We start from the raw sequence: 20,281 nt of genomic DNA, 5'->3' as shown, positions 1-20,281 counted from the left end.
TCGAGTCTCGGTCCGTCGCACAGTCTTAATCTGCCAGGAAGTTCCATATCAGCGCACACTCCGCTGCAAAGTGAAAAATCTCATTCTGGAAACAACGCATGTTGTTCCCGTGAGAAAGCGGAAGGCTGACAGTTTATCTACAGGCTTCCTCTTCATCCGTAAATAGAAGATGCGTAAGCAGTGGCTACGCCTCGCCAGGCTGTATATTTCATATCGTCAGTGTGTGGAGGGAGCACTGAACGAAGACGATGGCGTGTGGTCGCTTTCCGACGGCAGGGTTGCTGTTGTGGCTTCTGGTAGCACAAGTGCTGGCGTCTGCAGGCAGCGATATATCCGATTCCATCTACCTGCAAGCTAGAGGCTTCCCGCCCGTGCAGTGCAGCCCGTGGACTGCCGGCGCCTCCGGAGGCGACGGGCCCGGGGTCGACTTCTGGATGCGCGGCGTCGTCTCAAGACAACTTTACGGCTGCCGCCTGGACGCAGACGACGAACTCCGCCGACAGACTTTGGCGGCCAGTCGTAACGGCCGCCTGACATTTCTGCCCGAGTGGAGCGTATTGCTCAACAGGTACGTTTGTATTAGAGATGGGCAAACTCGTTCATCCTTGGGAACTAGTCACTGCTGATCGTTCTTTTTTGGGAACCGTTCATTTTTACTCGTTCACCGTTCATTTGTGCTTGGTATGTGGTTCTTATGAAAAACTGAAAACTAGTAGTGTAGGTGACTGAAGGATGGAGGGCACCAGGAGGGGGCGCTTGCCTCCCCCCTGGAGTATAGAGTTTTTATTCATTACAGAATTCTTACACTCTTTTAGAAGCAATTTCTGTGATTCTGCAGAATCTCTCGTTTAGCCAACCGTAGCCTTGTGTGGCTGATCGCAGGGAAATAATACAGAGTGGCGCACGGAAAACCGGCCCCGAGCACAGACTGCTCGCCAATTACGGACGATGTGTTGCCCGTTACGAGCAGATACAACAAACAGACAAACATGTAACAATTAGGCAGTGAAGAAATAACAAGCTAATGCAAACAACAATTGCGAAACAATCGATGACGATGTGTAAAGAGCTGGAGAAGAGAGCATGAAAATCTCACGCGACGCGCATGGGCTATAGTTCATGTAGTCTTGTAAACCTGTTCGTGGCTGTTTCCCAACTTAATAGAACACAAGTGTCTTGTGTAAAATTCGTCGTTTCCACTTCCGCTACATAGCTATGCTACGTTGTAAACAACGATCGTTTACACCCTATATATATTTCACGTTGTCTCTGAGTTCGTAGGCGAAGTAGAGACTTTATGGAAGCATAAAATAAAATGTGGTTTTCTCATACTTGCATCACACGCTTAGTAAAATTTAGGTTTTATGTTGCAGTATTAAAGTTAATGCAGCAATAGTAATAATAATTAAGTTCGCATTAATCAAGTGTTTGGTTTGAAAGCTCCTTCTGAACAAATGTTTTTGAGATAATAAGTAAATACGATTTTATGGCAATCTATTTTTTTTCAAATGGAGAGGCACCGCATTTCCTACTGAGCCAAAATGACCCACAACTCACTTATTTTTCAAAGAAACCAAACTAGCAGGTAATGCAAACTGGAAGCAACCAAACTTAAAAATAATTAGAGCCTTCCTAAATGTAATGTTTTGTATATGAAAGATACACGAAAATCGGTTTATATGAATTTTCTTACACTAAAAATTAAGCAAATTATTGAAAGTTAGCTGCTAAATCAAGTCGATGAAACCAAAAAATATATGAATAATAAAAAAACGTGCCTTGTTATGTCTTCTGCTGTTCATCGATATAATGAAGTGAGCTGATATGCTCTTTTGTTACCTGAAAAGACGTACCTATTACAAACAACGTAATTTTTATGTAATTTACGTAACTATAAAATACTTTTTGATTACCGGTTGTGGACGCTGAATAGCCAGAACCAAGTGCAAGAACAGTTTGGAACACATATAAAATAGGCGAATGAACCAATAAAAACAGCCTTTTTTTTAGTTGCATTGAACGAAACGAACAACTGGATACTGAACTAACTAGGAGCAGTCGGCAGTGAAACTGAGACAGGTGGTCATGCGAAGAACGACGAGTGCGGCCGAGGGAGACCGAGACTGAGACGAGCACGCGACCGAGGCTGGAACGAGAAGGCGGCCCGAGTGGCCGAGCGGTTCTAGGCGCTACAGTCTGGAACCGCACGACCGCTACGGTCGCAGGTTCGAATCCTGCCTCGGGCATGGGTGTGTGTGATGTCCTTAGGTTAATTAGGTTTAAGTAGTTCTAAGTTTTAGGGGACTGATGACCTCAGAAGTTAAGTCCCATGGTGCTCAGAGCCATTTGAACCATTTGGAACGCGAACTGCCGGAGTGACCACCGCGACCGAAGTGGTGAACTATGAACCGGTCGTTCCTCGTTCCCGGGAACTATAAGTAGACCCCCGCGAACGAAGTGAACTATGAACAAATCGTTCCTTGGAATTCGTTCTTCGGTCCTTTCGTTCATCTTGGTGAACCGTTCCTTTGCACCCGTTCGTTCGCGAACTACCCATCTTTAGTTTGTATTCCACATACCAGATTTTAATTTTTCTCCTTCTTCGTTTTCCTTCACTTTCTGAAACGAAATCGAAGTTCATGAGGAATAGAAAGAGGCTTTATGATTTGCCAGTCTCATTACAGTTCTGCCAGAGACGTCAAAGAACTAGGAATGGAAACTGAACGGAATAAATAGTGCCTTGAAAAAAGAAAGTTGTGATATAAGCACCCAGGAAAGGAAAACAAACAAAATTGAATGTTGTTCTTCAGTCCGATCACTGGTTTGATGCAACTCTTCATGATTTCCTGTCAGAGATGTCACAGTTCGTAGTAATTGATGGTAAGTCATCGAGTAAAACATAAGTGATTTCGGACGTTCCCCAAGGTAGTGTTATAGGCCCTTTGCTGTTCCTTATCTATATTAACGATTTTGTAGATTGAGCAGCCGTCGTTTTCAGATGACACTGTCGTTTATCGACTAATAAAGTCATCAGGAGGCCAAAACAAACTGCAAAACGATTTAGAAGAAATATCGGAATGGTGCGAAAAGTGGCAGTTGATCCTAAATAACGAGAAGTGTGAGGTCATCAACATGAGTGCTAAAAGGAGACCGTTAAACTTCGGTTACACGATAAATCAGTCTAATCTAAAGGCTGTAAATTCAACTAAATACCTAGGTGTTATAATTACGAACAACTTAAGTTGGAAGGAACAAATAGAAAATGTTGTGGGGAAGGCTAACCAAATGTCCAAATGTGTGTGAAATCTTATGGGACTTAACTGCTAAGGTCATCAGTCCCTAAGCTTACACACTACTTAAATTATCCTAAGGACAAACAACACACCCATGCCCGAAGGAGGACTCTAACCTCCGCCGGGACCAGCCGCACAGTTCATGACTGCAGAGGAAGGCTAACCAAAGACTGCGTTTTATTGGCAGCACAGTTTGAAAATGTAACAGATATACTAAAGAGACTGCCTACACTACGCGTGTCCGTCCTCATCTAGAATATTGGTGCGTGGTGTGGGATCCTTACCAGGTTCAAAAATGGTTCAAATGGCTCTGAGCACTATGGGACTTAACTTCTGTGGTCATCAGTCCCCTAGAACTTAGAACTACTTAAACCTAACTAACCTAAGGACATCACACACATCCATGCCCGAGGCAGGATTCGAACCTGCGACCGTAGCAGTCCCGCGGTTCCGGACTGCGCGCCTAGAACCACTAGACCACCGCGGCCGGCCTTACCAGGTAGGACTGACGGAGTACATCGAAAAAGTTCAAAGAAAGGCAGCACGTTTTGTATTATCGCGAAATATGGGAGAGAGTGTCACAGAAATGATACAGGATTTGGGTTGGACATCATTAAAAGAAAGGCGTTTTTCATTGCGACGGAATCTTCTCACGAAATTCCAATCACCAACTTTCTCCCCCGAATGCAACCGCCCCCGCTAGCTGAGTGGTAAAAAAAAAAATAAAATAAAAAAAAAAGTGTCAGCGCGAAAGAATGTCAATCCTAAGGCCTGGGTTCGATTCCCGGCTGGGCCGGAGATTTTCTCCGCTCAGGGACTGGGTGTCGCGTTGTCCTAATCATCATCATTTCATCCCCATCGACCCTCAAGTCGCCGAAGTGGTGTCAAACCGAAAGACTTGCACCAGGCGAACAGTCTATCCGACGGGAGGCCTAGTCACGCGACATTTTTTTTATTCCTCTGAATGCGAAAATATTTTGTTGACACCGACCTACATAGGGAGGAACAATCACCAAGATAAAATAAGGGAAATCAGAGCTAGTACGGTAAGATATAGGTGTTCATTCTTTCCGCGCGCTATACGAGATTGGAATAATAGAGAATTATGAAGGTGGTTCGAAGAACCCTCTGCCAGGCACTTAAATGTGATTTGCAGAGTATCCATGTAGATGCAGATGTAGACACTTTAGACTGTGCAGGACTGTTCATCTCCAAATAACTACTGCAACCTACATCCATTTGACCGCGGGTACTGTATTCGTTTCTTGGCCTTCCTCTACAATTTTCACCAGCCACACTTTTCTTCAGTACCAAATGGATGAATGTCTCCCATCAACCAATTCCTACTTTTAGTCAAGTAGTTCCACTAATTTCTTTTCGCTGCAGTTCTGTTCAGTACCTCCTCATTAGTTACGTGATCTACCCATCAAATATTCTGCATTCTTCTCTGGCATTCATTTAAAAAATTTCTATTTTCTTCTTGTCTAAACTGGTTATCGCCCTTGTTTCTCTTCCATAAAAGCCTATACACCAGAAAACATTTCCCAACAAATGAATTCATATTCGATGTTAACAAATTTCATTTCTTTGTAAGATTTACACTTTACATTTTTTATATACGTACTTCCTGCTTCGGCTACTATCCGTTACTTTATCGCGTAATTAAAAGATGTTCAAATGTGTGTGAATTCGTAAGGAACCAAACTGCTGAGGTCATCGGTCCCTAGACTTACTCCGGCGGGAGGGGCCGCGCAGTCCGCGACATGGCGCCTCAAACCGCACAGCCACTCCGCGCGGCATCGCCTACATCGCAAAACTCATCTCTGCTTTCAGTGTCTCACTTCCTAACCTAATTCCCTCAGCGTCGTCTCATTTAATTCAGTAACAATTCATTACGATTTTTTCGATTTTGTTGATGTTCACGTTACATCTTCCTTTCAAGAGATTATCTACTCCGTTGCCGCGCGGGATTAGCCGAGCTGTTTACAGCATCATGATGGTCGCATCCGTGTTTGGCGACATCGCGGTGAACGCACATTGGAAGCGTGTATTCGTCATCGCCATACTGGCGTATCACCCGGCGTGATGGTACGGGGAGCCATTGGTTACACGTCTCGGTCACCTCTTGCTCGCATTGACGGCACTTTGAACGGTGGACGTTACGTTTCAGATGTGTTACGACCCGTGGCTCTACCCTTCATTCGATCCCTGCGAAACCCTACATTTCAGCAGGATAATGCACGACCGCTGCATGTTGTAGGTCCTGTACGTGCCTTTCTGGATACAGAAAATGTTCGACTGCTGCCCTGGCTAGCATATTCTCCATATCTCTCACCAATTGAAAACGTCTGGTCAATGGTGGCCGAGCAACTGGCTCGTCACAATACGCCAGTCACTACTCTTGATGAACTGTGGTATCGTGTTGAACCTGCATGGGCAGCTGTACCTGTACATGCCAAGCTCTGTCTGACTCAATGTCCAGGCGTATGAAGGCCGCTATTACGACCAGAGGTGGTTGTTCTGGGTACTGATTTCTCAGGATCTATGCACCCAAAATGCGTGAAAATGTAATCACATGGACAGGAGGGATTAGCCGAGCGGTCTGAGGCGCTGCAGTCATGGACTGTGTGGCTAATCCCGGCGGAGGTTCGAGACCTCCCTCGGGCATGGATGTGTGTGTTTGTCCTTAGGATACTTTAGGTTAAGAAGTGTGTAAGCTTAGGGACTAATGACCTTAGCAGTTAAGTCCCATAAGATTTCACACTCACATTTTCTATTCCGTTCAGCTGCTCTTCCTTCTCCAAATTTTCCTTTGGTTTACTTTACTGTTGCTCAACATACAGACTGAATAGCGTCGGGGATAGTCTACAGCCTTGTCTCACTCTCTTCTCAAACACTAATTCCCTTCACGCCTTCCACTATAACGATTGCTCTCAAATGTTTATACAAGTTGTAAACAACTTTTTATTTTCTCGAATTCAATCAAGGCATGTCTTCCTTTGCGACGTAGAAGTTTGAAATTTGGGCCAAATGTGCCTACGACGTTCTTCTGCGATTTTGTACAAGCGTGGCGCCCTGCAACATCACCCTTGGGATCGACATCGCTTCAAACAGCAAGGCACCGACACATGGCCAAAAACGGCCAGCTCTCAGAAATTAATGTGACATGTAGGGTGGGTTCATGATGTCACATTGGCACCATATTTCACCACCATTCTGCCCAGCGCCACGGTGGACCTGTCACAAGATGGAGAGATCGTCACAGCCTCCCTTACCCACATTTTGTCGCAATGCCCGGCTTTGAAATCGAGCTGTTTTCCAACGAAAAGGCCTCTTGGGGGCGCAAGTGGGGGGGACATAGGGAGTCAATGAAACCACCCCTTTTCTTGGGACGTTGAATCCCACACATTTCGCTGTCGAAAACGGCAGTTCACAATCAGATGAGCAACACGACGACGGTCTTGCCAACCTTTGACACCGCTCACATCCTCTATGTTGGCTGCCTGGGAAATGTAGCCTCTGGTCATCAGTTAATGGTGTCACAATAAGTCACTTCATAGTGTTAAGCCCTCAGATTAATTTAATGCAGTCGTTTCGACGGCTGAAATTGCGATTATGAGAAAAGGTTTATAAGACTAATGAGGCAAGAAACGACCGCAAAAGGAGTTTTGGAAAGCGCTGTGTTAAATATGTCACAAACACTGGCAACGAATGTGAAAGAAAAACCTCAACGAATGGAAGTGCGTGTTGGAGAAGGTGTTGCAAAATCACAATACTGGACAGAGTGCAAAATGAAAACCGCAAGCAAACCATAGATATACAGGGTGACACAGAATAACGGGAATGTTTCAAATGAGTAGTGGGAGCATGGGCCAGTGGCAGCACTGCAGGTCCGTGACAGCGAGTAAACAGTGCCCCATTTCAGTAATCATGGATCAGTGGAACGGACAACAGCGTGCATTAGCCATAAAAATGTTTTATAAAAACATTGACAGTTTGGTAGCGGCGCAGAGGGAGTTTCGAAGTTTTTATAATTTAGGAAGTCATGATGTCGTCCGTCGAAACACGCTACAAAATGTTGGATTGAGGAGACTGGATCTGCGCTCATGAAGAAACCAACAGGACGACCAAGACGTGTGCGTTGTCCAGTGAACATTGATGTTGTACGCTAGTCTGTCTTACGGAGCCCACGGCGTTCAATTCGTAAGCAAGCAACAGTGTCTGGAATGTCCCAGGAGGGTGTTCACAGTATTCATCTTGATTTAAAATTTCATCCGTACAGATGGTGCAACAATTGAAGGACGACGTTTACCTGTTACGATTAGGATTCTGTCAACAAATGATATCAAAAATAAACAATGACGATGAATTTCAAAACAAGTTGTGGATATCAGATGAGGCACATTTTCATCTCACAGGTTATGTGAATAAACAGAACTATCGTTACTAGGCAAACACAAATTCTAATGACGTTCATCAGCGTTCTTTACACGATAGTTAAGTGACAGTATGGTGTGGTGTTTCATCACATGGGATTATCGGACCATATTTTTTCACAAATGATCAGGGGAACACCATAACTATCAATACCGATCGTTACATGGGGATGTTACAAACTTTCGTTACACCTGTGTTGAACAACTCTCCAAATGTTCAAGAAGCCTGCTTTCAACAGGAGGAAGTGACATCACACACTACGCGGCAATCAAGGGCATATGTGAGGGAATTGTTTGCAACCCTGTGATCTCACGATTCGGTATCATTCCCTGCCTCCCTAGAACGCCAGATTTGCCCGTTTGTGATTTTTTCTTGTGGGGCTACCTCAAGAGCAAAGTCTACACGACTCGACCAACAACCCTGGATGAGTCAAAACAGAGAATTCCGGATGCAAATCACAGTATTCAAGCTGAGATGCTGCAGCGGTCAGTGAGGAATCTCAGCAGCAGATTTCCCGTATGTATTCGTACAGGAGGACGCCATCTATAGGTCGTATTTTAAAAAAATGATAAATGCCATTAATGTTTCGTAAATGGCTAAATTGTAAGGTTTCAATTAATATGAATGCAAATTCTTTCCTTCATCACTTCTAGTTTTATTGAATTGTGGAAATGTTCCCGTTTTTCTGTGTCATCCTGTATATGTAAGAACAAATACGAAGCTGGAAATATGAAAACAGCCATTCTACTTTTGCGGAACACCTAATAAACTATGGACATGAAGCCTCTAACACGGAACAGAACATGCAGGTTCTTAGGATAAACAATCACGACAAAAAAACCTCAGCGTCACACGAAGATTATTAGAAAGATGAACCAGAATAGCTGCTAATAATAACTAATCTTTATTCTGACTGTTATAGCTATTGTCAAGCACGTCTAGAATGATGTGACGTCCACGTTTCGTTGTTAGTGAACTGCTGACCATGTTACGCATTAAATCAATAACAAATACGGATATAGAATATGCCCATGCTAAATGACAAGAAAAAAACCACACGCACACCACGGTACCCCACAAACAAAACATTTTAACATAGACTCTACAACACATACAAAAGACGAACGAAAAACACAATGCGACTGTTGACAATACTACGGACAGTTTAAAAAACAAAAAAGTGAGCTGTGGAAGTCAGATAGTAAGTCGAAAAGTGTTCTTAAAAGGCCGAAAATCAAACATCCTGGGTACGTAAAACGTGTTAGTAAATCTTCAAGATGGCACATATGCACTAATAAGACCGCAACTCGTAAGCAGAAGCAAGTAGTACTTCAACTTCAAGTTCATGCTACAAAAAGGGTATTCTCTCGCCGACAACGAAAGAATAATAAACAACTGTAGTGTAGCAACAGATCTGTAACTATTTTACAACGCAGTTATTATAATCTACGAAAACAAACATGTATTACAGATCACTGAAGATGCTTCACAAACAAAAGGAAGCGAAACGCGAATGAAACAAAGAAAACAGCCTTTTATTTAGTTGCATTAGAAAGAGCAAATCCCATTAATATAGAAGCAACTAACGAAACACGGAAAACATAAAAAAAGCCTACACGAATAGGTTCAGTATTGGATAGAGAGGAAACCTTTACAATAACGCCACATGAAAGACATTAATGGTAACAGAATACCTCAGAAAGGTGGACATGGCGACCTTCAGGAAGGCAGAAAAGAGATAGATTAGGAAGGACAGGACTCCCATAACTGCAGAGGTGCCGCAGGAAAGTCAGTTGACTGAAGATGTGATGGTATTCAGTTCGATGTCTCGTCTCCACGCTATTCTGTGTAAGTCTCCCCATCTGTTCATAGCCACAGCATCGGACATCCACTTCAAGCTACTTACGGAAGTCATCTTTGGTTCTCCCCCTACAATTTTTGCACTGTATCACCACTAAGTTAAGAATCTTTTGAAACACTAGGAAATGTGATACTAACCTATCCCTGTATGTTATTGTGCCATAAATTTATTTTCTCTCCGATTCCATCTAGTATATCTACATTGACTGAACTGGCCTTGTAATACTAACCAAAACAGTCTTGCTGTGCTGGTACCGCAAACGGCTGAAAGCAAGGGGAAACTACAGACGTAATTTTTCCCGAGGTCATGCAGCTTTACTGTGTGATTAAATGATGATGGCGTTCTCTTGGGTAAAATATTCCGAAGGTAAAATAGTCCCCCATTCGGATCTCCGGGCGGGTACCACTCAGGAGGACGTCGTTATCAGGAGAAAGAAAACTGGCGTTCTACGGATCGGAGCGTGGAATGTCAGATCCCTTAATCGGGCAGGTAGGTTAGAAAATTTAAAAAGGGAAATGGATAGGTTAAAGTTAGATGTAGTGGTGGCAAGAGGAACAAGGCTTTTGGTTAGGTGAATACAGGGTTCTAAATACAAAATTAAATAGGGGTACTGCAGGAGTAGGTTTAATAATGAATAAAAAAATAGGAGTACGGGTAAGCTACTACAAACAGCATAGTGAACGCATTATTGTGGCCAAGACAGACACGAAGTCCATGCCTTCTACAGTAGTACAAGTTTATATGCCAACTATCTCTGCAGATTATGAAGAAATTGATGAAATGTATGATGCGATAAAAGAAATTATTCAGGTAGTGAAGGGAGACAAAAATTTAATAGTCATGGGTGACCGGAATTCGAGAGTAGGAAAAGGAAGAGAAGGAAACATAGTAGGTGAATATGGATTGGAACTAAGAAATGAAAGAGGAAGCCGTCTGGTAGAATTTTGCACAGAGCATAAATTAATCATTCTTGGTTCAAGAATCATGAAAGATGATTGTATACATGGAAGAACCCTGGAGATACTAAAAGGTATCAGATAAATAATATAATGGTAAGACAGAGATTTAGGAACCAGGTCTTAAATTGTAAGACATTTCCAGGGGCAGATGTGGACTCTGACCACAATCTACTGGTTATGAACTGTAGATTAAAACTGAAGAAACTGCAAAAAGGTGGGAATTTAAGGAGATGGGACCTTGATAAACTGACTAAACCAGAGGTTGTAGAGAGTTTCAGGGAGAGCATAAGGGAACGATTGACAGGAATGGGGGAAGGAAATATAGTAGAAGAAGAATGGGTAGCTCTGAGGGATGAAGTAGTGAAGGCAGCAGACGATCAAGTAGGTAAAAAGACGAGGGCTGGTAGAAATCTTTGGGTAAATGAAGAGATATTGAATTTAATTGATGAGAGGAGAAAATATAAAAATGCAGTTAAAGAAGCAGCGTCTCAAAAATGAGATCGACAGGAGGTGCAAAAAGGCTAAACAGGGATGGCTAGAGGACAAATGTAGAGACTTATCTCACTAGGGGTAAGATAGATACTGCCTACAGGAAAATTAAAGAGAACTTTGGAGAAAAGAGAACCACTTGTATGAATGTCAAGAGCTCAGATGGAAACCCAGTTCCAAGCAAAGAAGGGCAAGCAGAAAGGTGGAAGGAGTATATAGAGGGTCTATACAAGGGTGATGTGCTTGAGGACAATGTTATAGAAATGGAAGAGGATGTAGATGAAGATGAAATGGGAGATACGATACTGCGTGAAGAGTTTGACAGAGCACTGAAAGACCTGAGTCGAAACAAGGCCCCGGGAGTAGACAACATTCCATTAGAACTACTGACGGCCTTGGGAGAGCCAGTCATGACAAAACTCTACCATCTGGTGAGCAAGATGTATGAGACAGGCGAAATTCCCTCAGATTTCAAGAAGAATATAATAATTCCTATCCCAAAGAAAGCAGGTGTTGACAGATGTGAAAATTACCGAACTGTCAGTTTAATAAGTCACAGCTGCAAAATACTAACACGAATTCTTTACAGACGAATGGAAAAACTAGTAGAAGCTTACCTCGGGGAAGATCAGTTTGGATTCCGTAGAAATGTTGGAACACGTGAGGTAATTCTGACCTTACGACTTATCTTAGAAGAAAGATTAAGGAAAGGGAAACCTACGTTTCTAGCATTTGTAGACTTAGAGAAAGCTTTTGACGATGTTGACTGGAATACTCTCTTTCAAATTTTGAAGGTGGCGGGGGTAAAATACAGGGAGCTAAAGGCTATTTACAGAAACCAGATGGCAGTTATAAGAGTCGAGGGGCATGAAAGGGAAGCAGTGGTTGAAAAGGGAGTGAGACAGGGTTGTAGCCTATCCCCGATGGTATTCAATCCGTATATTGAGAAAGCAATAAAGGAAACAAAAGAAAAATTCGGAATAGGTATTAAAATCCATGGAGAAGAAATAAAAACTTTGAGGTTCGCCGATGACATTGTAATTCTGTCAGAGACAGCAAAGGACTTGGAAGAGCAGTTGAACGGAATGGACAGTGTCTTAAGAGAAGGATATAAGATTAACATCAACAAAAGCAAAACGAGGATCATGGAATGTAGTCGTATTAAGTCGGGTGATGCTGAGGGAATTAGATTAGGAAATGAGACAAAGTAGTAAAGGAGTTTTGCTATTTGGTGAGCAAAATAACTGATCATGGTCGAAGTAGAGAAGATGTAAAATGTAGAATGGCAATGACAAGGAAAGCGTTTCTGAAGAAGAAGAATTTGTTAACATCGAGTATAGATTTAAGTGTCAGGAAGTCATTTCTGAAAGTATTTGTATGGAGTGTAGCCATGTATGGAAGTGAAACATGGATGATAAATAGCTTGGACAAGAAGAGAATAGAAGCTTTTGAAATGTGGTGCTTCAGAAAAATGCTGAAGATTAGATGGGTACTTCACATTACTAATGAGGAGGTATTGAATAGAATAGGAGAGAAGAGGAGTTTGTGGCACAACTTGACAAGAAGAAGGGACCGGTTGGTAGGGCATGTTCTGAGGCATCAAGGGATCACAAATTTAGCATTGGAGGGCCGCGTGGAGGGTAAAAACCGTAGAGTAAGACAAAGAGATGAGTACACTAAGCAGATTCAGAAGGATGTAGGTTGCAGTAAGTACTGGGAGATGAAGAAGCTTGCACAGGATAGAGTAGCATGGAGAGCTGCAACAAACCAGTCTCAGGACTGAAGGCCACAACAACAACAACAACAACAACATATCTACATTAGTTATCCAACTACCAATGCAAGCTCCAGTATTCTTCTGCAATACACATTTCAAGTTATTCTATCTCTTCTTGTGTACTCAGTCTATCGTCCATGTTTCGCTTACGTATAAGGCTAAACACAATATAAATGCTTTCAATAGCTACTTCCTAACACCCTAATATCTATCTTACATTAACATATTTCTTTTTTCTCCTCTAACTTCTGCTGCAATTATTTATTTTTTGCCTAAGTAGCAAAACTCTTCTGTTTCTGCCAACATCTGATTTTCTAATCTAGTTCCCTCAGGATCACCTGATTTACATACACTACACCTCATTATCCTTATTTTACTTTCGTTGGTACTTCTTCTATCAGCTCTTTTCAGGACACTACTCATTCCATTCCTAATGTAACTTTAATTCCCTGGGCCGGCCGTGGGGCCGAGCGGTTCTAGGTGCTTCAGTCTGGAACCCCGAGGCCACTACGGTCGCAGGTTCGAATCCTGCCTCGGCCATGGATGTGTGTGGTGACCTTAGGTTGGTTAGGTTTAAGTAGCTCTAAGTTCTAGGGGACTGATGACCTCAGACGTTTAGTCCCATAGCACTTAGAGCCACTTTTTTTTTAAATTCCCTTCCCTACTTCCTCATGGTCAGTTATTAATTCAAAATGGCTCTGAGCACTATGGCACTTGACATCTGAGGTCATCAGTCCCCTAGAACTTAGAACTACTTAAACCTAACTAACCTAAGGACATCACACACATCCATGCCCAAGGCAGGATTCGAACCTGCGACCGTAGCGGTCGCGCGGTTCCAGACTGAAGCGCCTAGAACCGATCGGCCGCACCGGCCGGCAGTTATCAATTACTAATTTTATATTCTGTATAGAGTTAACAAACTTTTCGGCCAACAGAAAGCCTACAGAAAGCGTCGCAACGCGTTTAAAAGTCGCGTGGTGGAAAGGTGTGTACAACTTTGTGGAGTAGCTTTTAGGTGTTCCTTGCGACGTAGGTAGGCAGAGAGAGAGTCAACTCTCTTGCTCGCGCTTCAGTTTACAGACGGACTGCTTTTGTACAGATAAAGAAGCATGGAGACTGGGGCTGCGATATACGGCCAACAATACTGCTTGGCTCTGTTAACGTTGGCAATTCTATAGAACAAAGAAAGTCAGACCCAGATTTACTCACTTCATCTACACTGCAGAACAGAATTAAACGTTGAGCTTTTCGAAACCACGTAATTGTTTCCCACAGCGGCTCATCTCTTTCAAATTTGGCTCAGAAATTTCTACTACCTTCCTATGTAATGGTGCAAAAGCGGGGTGCCTTTCGACGCCACCCTTGGGCTTGGCGACGCTTCAAATAGCAAGGTGTCGACACTTGCGAAAAACAGACCACAGCTCAGAAATTCATGGTTAGTGGTGTCACATTGTCAGCAAATTGCACCGCAATTCTGCCCAAGGTTACCGTGGACGTGTCGCACGATGGGAAGGATGTCACACCCTGTCTTATCCACATTTCACCCTTTCTTTTGAAGCGTCAATGAAAATCAACCCCTGTCCATGTGGCGCTGATTCCCGCACATTTCGCGGTCGAAAACGACAGCTCTCTGTGTGGTGAATAACAGGACGGCGTTCTTGACAAACTTTGACGGTGCTGACATCCACGGACGCTTGACCTAACGAGATTTCGGGACTGCATCCACATTGAAAGTGATTGCACCCCTTTGAAGTGCAGCACAACCGCAGTTCCGTGTTCAGACTGGAACCCCTGGAGACCGTTGACATCATTCGACGAAATTTGAACATGATCTGAAGCAGCAAATGGTGGTTATGTTTTCTGTGCCCTCCTCTTTCACGCCCTGCTGTGGCGTGATCACGTAGGAGAGCGACATTGACACGTGCGGTAACGGGTCCCTCTAAGATCCCCGACCCCAGTTCGACAATTTTCTTAGTGACCTCCCACCGGCATTTACCGAGAATTTTAAAAACGTCGATTTACAGACAAAACCTGCCAAGTAACCCTAGACGCCTGCACGTAGACAATTGGTATCGGAGGGACGTCAAATGGTTGCAGGATTCTAGCACTGTTTCTATGTAAAGGTACATCTTTAAAATTTTGCAAAAACAGGCATGATGTCTGATAGGATAGCCGCAATCAGTGATGTGAAAGTTGCTGTGTTTGGACGGGTTACTCCTGCAACCGAAATATCAGATCTGAAGATGGTTCTAGAGGAACCGAAACCGGTCATATGAATAAACATTTTGCAATCAAGATGGATTATAAGTAACATCTTTAAAAGACTCAAAAAAATGTGAGCTGGTGCCACCGTGGCTGTTGCCGAACTGTGAGGTCTTGGAGGGACCCTTTGCCATTGTATTTCCGTATGTGTCAATGTCGCACCCCTCCCTGATCACGCCACAGAGGGGCGGAAAGCACAAGCACCCTTTGCTGTTACAGATCACGTTCTCATTTAATCGAACGATTTTGAAGCGTCCCTAGTGACTACAACTTGTACACGAAAGCAAGAACTTCACACGTCACATGAACTTCTGACGTGTGGCCTTCTTTCCGTAAGTGTTAACACTTTTCTGCTGGAAGCGTCTTCGAGCCCGAGACGTCGCACTTTTGCACCATTATAGAGGAAGTTTTTAGGCACCTTTGAACCAAATTTAAAACTATACGTCAAAATGGAAGACATTTATGAGGTTTGAGAAGAGTGATTCTTTAATTCTGTTGCGTAGTGTAGTTTGGCCAACCGATGAAATATCGCAAAACAGCGATATAACTTATACAGGTTTTATATCTTTTTTTAATAAATTGTAGAGCGCAGCAACTAGTCGTCCTTTTTCTGCTGATTTTATTTGGCAAATCCAGATTTCGGCTAGTGCCTAGCCATTATCAATGCGCTATTTTCTGGTCTCGATGCATGTCAGTTCCCTGTTGTGGGCGTCAGTCACAGCTCTTTGAATACTACTGTATAATGGCTAAGCGCTAGTCAAAATCTGGATTTGCCCAGTAAAATCTGCAAAAAAAAAGAGGACGACTGATTGCTGCGCTCTACAGTTTAAAAATCATATCACAGGCGCTGAGTGCACCCACTATCAAAATTATACAGATTTTGTTATTTACACCAAATATGCAATTTATTGGCTAACTTGTTTCCTACTTCGCCCATTTTCACAATGCACGTATTTTATATTTAGGATACGTTTGGTGTGGACAGTAAATTTTACGAGGTATGTTCAGAAAGTAAGTCCACTGCGATCATAATGAACTGTGGCTTTTTGAGAGTTGGCAACACTGAATGGTAGGCTGACCAGAGAGAGCATCGTAGGAACGCAGTAATACGTAAACTCACGTTGTAGTGTCCAGTTGCGTGAAAGATGAAGTTACCCAGCCAAGTGCGAGCCACGTACTGCGATCCGTTTTCTACTTGCGGTAGGTATAACACTTACCGAAATTTTTTCGCGAATCAAAACTGTTCACTACGAAGGCGTTACGAACAGAACGAGTGTGTTTCAGTAGTTTAGGGAGTTCAGCGGAGGCAGAACAAATGTAAGTGACGAACAGAGGAGTGGAAGATTTTCTATTCTGACTGATGAGGTGGTTCAAAATAACGAGGAAACTGTTCGTGAAGACCATCGATTGACAGTGGCATCATTCCAGCTCCGATGTGCCAAAGCTTCAAAACCACAATACTGCCTTTAAAAAAAAATCGTAAGTTCAGCGGTTTGGCACTGAAAAGGCTACATTTTGGTCCAATTTCTGCCACAGGGGGGGGGGGGGGGGGGCATGAATGCACAACAATACTGTGTGCCGGAACGAGACTCGAACTCGGGACCTTTGCCTCTCTCGGGCAAGTGCTCTACCCGCGAAAGGCAAAGGTCACGAGTTCGAGTCTCGGTCTGGCACACAGTTTTAATCTGCCAGGAAGTTTCATATCAGCGCACACTCCGCTGCAGAGTGAAAATCTCATTTTTGTAACATCCCCCAGGCTGTGTCTAAGCCATGTCTCCGCAATATCCTTTCTTTCAGGAGTGCTAGTTCTGCAAGTTTCGCAGGAGAGATTCTGTAAAGTTTGGAAAGCAGGAGACGAGGTACTGGCAGAAGTAAAGCTGTGAGGACGGGGCGTGAGTCGTGCTTGGGTAGCTCAGTTGGTAGAGCACTTGCCCGCGAAAAGCAAAGGTCCCGAGTTCGAGTCACGGTCCGGCACACAGTTTTAATGTGCCAGGAAGTTTCATATCAGCGCACACTCCGCTGCAGAGTGAAAATCTCATTCTGGCAACGAGGAAACTGTTCGTGAAGACCATCGAGTGACAGTGGCATCATTCCGGGTCCCATGTGCTAAAGCTTCAAAACTAAAATTCTGGCTTTAAAAAAAAATCTTAAGCTTAGCGGTTGGGGACTGAAAACGCATTAGGTTGGTCGAATTTCTACCACAAGGGGATACCATGAATGCACAACAATAGTGTGAGACCCTAAAAAAATTCGAAACCAGCATTCAAAACGTAAGAATGGCAATAATGACGAGAGGATTGTGCTTATTGCCCGACAACGCCCCTCTTCACATCGCCTTAACCATCAAGGTGCTCTAGACTCGTTTGGTTGGAGTTGTTTTGAACCATCCACGGTATTCCCCTTACTTGGCGCCTTCAGAACGTTATCTTTTCACCTCCCTGGATGAGCACATGAGTGAAATCAAATTTTCAAGCAACGAGCAGGTGCAGAAAGAGGTTATGAAGTGGTGGAAGGTGCCGGCGGTAGAGTTCTTTGACGTGACTTGACTTACTTCCTTTGGCCCCTGTGGGGGCATAGGGCATCCAGGAGAACTCGCCATCCGTCTCTGTCTTTGGCCATTTGCCTCAATTCTGCCCAGGTCTTGCCAACTCTTTTTGCTTCCCCTTCCATTGTCCTCTTCCATCTTCCCCGTGGCCTTCCTCTCTTCCTTGTTTCCTGGGGATTCCATTCCAATACTTTTTCCTCGATGGCTCCATCTGGTTTTCTCAAGGTGTGCCACAACCAACCCCACTTTATCTCTCGTATCTGGTCTTCTATAGGTATCGGGTTTGTTATTCGCCAGAGCTCCTCATTTCATATTTTTTCTGGCCACCAGATATTCATGATGCATCGAAGAAATCTATTTATGAAGCTTTGTACCTGGGATGTTATCTTTTTATCTATTTTCCAGCTTTCACTGGCGTACAGAAGGACAGCCTTCACATTTGTATTATTGAAGAGGTCATAAAGAAGCTTGAGCCACAGCTCACCAAATACACTGAACAGGATGGCGATTACGTTGAAGAATAGATTAAAACTGTGTGCCGGACCGAGACTCGAACTCGGGACCTTTGCCTTTCGCGGGAAAGTGCTCTACCAACTGAGCTACCCAAACATGACTCACACGCTGTCCTCACAGCTTTACTTCTGCCAGTACCTCGTCTCCTACTTTCCAAACTTTACAGAAAGAAAGGATATTGCGGAGACATGGCTTAGCCACAGCCTGGGGGATGTTTCCAGAATGAGATGTTCACTCTGCAGCGGAGTGTGCGCTGACATGAAACTTCCTAGCACATTAAAACTGTGTGCCGGATCGAGACTCGAAATCGGGACCTTTGCCTGGTAGAGCACTTGCCCGCGAATATCATTCTGGAAACATCCCCCAGGCTGTGGCTAAGCCATGTCTCCGCAATATCCTTTCTTTCAGGAGTGCTAGTTCTGCAAGGTTCGCAGGAGAGCTTCTGTAAAGTTTGGAAAGTAGGAGACGAGGTACTGGCAGAAGCAAAGCCGTGAGGACGGTGCGTGAGTCGTGCTTGGGTAGCTCAGTTGGTAGAGCATGTGCCCGAGAAAGGCAAAGGTCCCGAGTTCGAGTCTCGGTCCGGCACACAGTATTAATCTGCCAGGAAGTTTCATATCAGGGCACACTCCGCTCCAGAGTGAAAATCTCATTCTAGTTAAAAAGTGTTTCAACAAAATTCTTTAATTTTTTAAGTATGTTTTTTCTAAAAAATTAGTAAATCTACACTTTCGTTTTGAACATGCCTCGTATGAGGTCACACTTTAGATGTAGCATAAATCTTTACTGTCCAGCTTGATCTAATTCGAATCTGGATAATTTTTGCCGTATAACAAATTTTACACCTAAGTTGTTCGATCCTCAGGGGAGGTGGAAGGCAGTACCCGGAGTTGACCACCTCTCCGACGCCGTCGTTCGCCTGCGTCACCGACGGAGTGGGAGCCCCCAGCACGCTGCCGGCCGCTCTGTTCCCTCTTCGGGCCCGCCGGCGGACGGTGGGAAGGGTCGGCCAGTGGCACAAGTGCGTCCGCGTGTCCGCAGGCTACCACGGCAGCCCCTTCACCGCCGGCGCCCCTCTGGTCAGGGTCGCTTTCCGGGGAGGCGCGCCCACCATCGTCTGCGGGATGGGCGACGCTGGCCGCAGCGCAGTGCCCGCCGTGCAGTTGCGCGGTCTCCTGGGCGCGCCGTACTCCTGCTTCTTCGCCTCCTACCTGGACTTCCCGGCGCTCAAGGGTCCCCCAGTCGGCCTAGTCTTCCAGAGGCAGATCCTCAACAAGTGGACGACCAAGGAGTCAGACACAGATGCTGCCGCGTTCCTCCCTTCCCAGTGCTGGCCGGCCGAAGACAGCACCGACAGGTCTTTCGACTTCGACGTGGACTTCGACAGTAAACACGCCCAACGGTGCCGTTTTCAAGGAGACTGTCCACTGTGCGGTCAATATGTGTCACCGACGCAGCCCTCTACAGTTTCCTTTACCGCTACAGAAGATTCAGCCAGTCCTGACGAGACAACTGTCACAGTAGCCACGGTCGCCAGAAGAGCACATTCCCGTCCAAAAAAAGTAAAGGCACCAGGTTCCAAGCCACTTCTGTTTGAACGCCGTCTCTGCACTTACCACACCCTTGACGAAAACAATAGCACTGTTGTGCACCAGATATCATGTTTTGGATAGCGCCTATAAAGCTATTCTACAAGCAAACTTTGATATGTGGGTCTCCCCCCCCCCCCCCCCCTCCACTCCCTACCCAGCCCAGCCCCACGCCAACTCTGACGTTTCTTTTACCATTCATAACAGAGGCGAGCTAGTAACAGGGCGTGTGCTCGATGCTTTCAGCGCAGAGAGAGTCGAGAATTCCCTTGCACCGTCGCCAACACACTCCGTCTTTGCTTCACGCCACACGCTCCGAGCGTTGCCTGTCATGGTAACTGTCAAGCCTGGGGTAAACGCTACATTGAGCCAGCTATTGACTCTACTTAAGAACATTTATATGCTTCGAAAATTATCTCTGTTGTTTGTTCACGTTGAAACGTCCCCTTAGAAAAATTATAAATGACTGTGCTTAAACTGACACACAATATTTTTGGCGCAACGCAATCTGACTTCATAAATCCCTACAAAAGAATGGTCCTGACTAACAATAACC

At 44.4% G+C, this 20,281-nt stretch overlaps 1 protein-coding gene across 1 annotated transcript; it reads left to right on the top strand.

Annotated features, from left to right (window-relative positions):
• Positions 1 to 220: 220 nt before the first annotated feature.
• On the top strand, positions 221 to 20,266 carry LOC124711937. Its single transcript, XM_047242196.1, has 2 exons — positions 221 to 568; positions 19,002 to 20,266. Exons 1-2 carry the CDS (start codon positions 249 to 251, stop codon positions 19,807 to 19,809), a joined length of 1,128 nt encoding a protein of 375 aa, XP_047098152.1. The 5' UTR covers positions 221 to 248; the 3' UTR covers positions 19,810 to 20,266.
• Positions 20,267 to 20,281: the final 15 nt, after the last annotated feature.

Source organism: Schistocerca piceifrons, chromosome 8 (genome assembly GCF_021461385.2).
Source record: "Schistocerca piceifrons isolate TAMUIC-IGC-003096 chromosome 8, iqSchPice1.1, whole genome shotgun sequence".
Lineage (NCBI taxonomy): Eukaryota > Metazoa > Arthropoda > Insecta > Orthoptera > Acrididae > Schistocerca > Schistocerca piceifrons.
The sequence above is the reverse complement of the archived record's forward strand: the minus strand, read 5'-3'. Positions and strand labels throughout refer to the sequence as shown.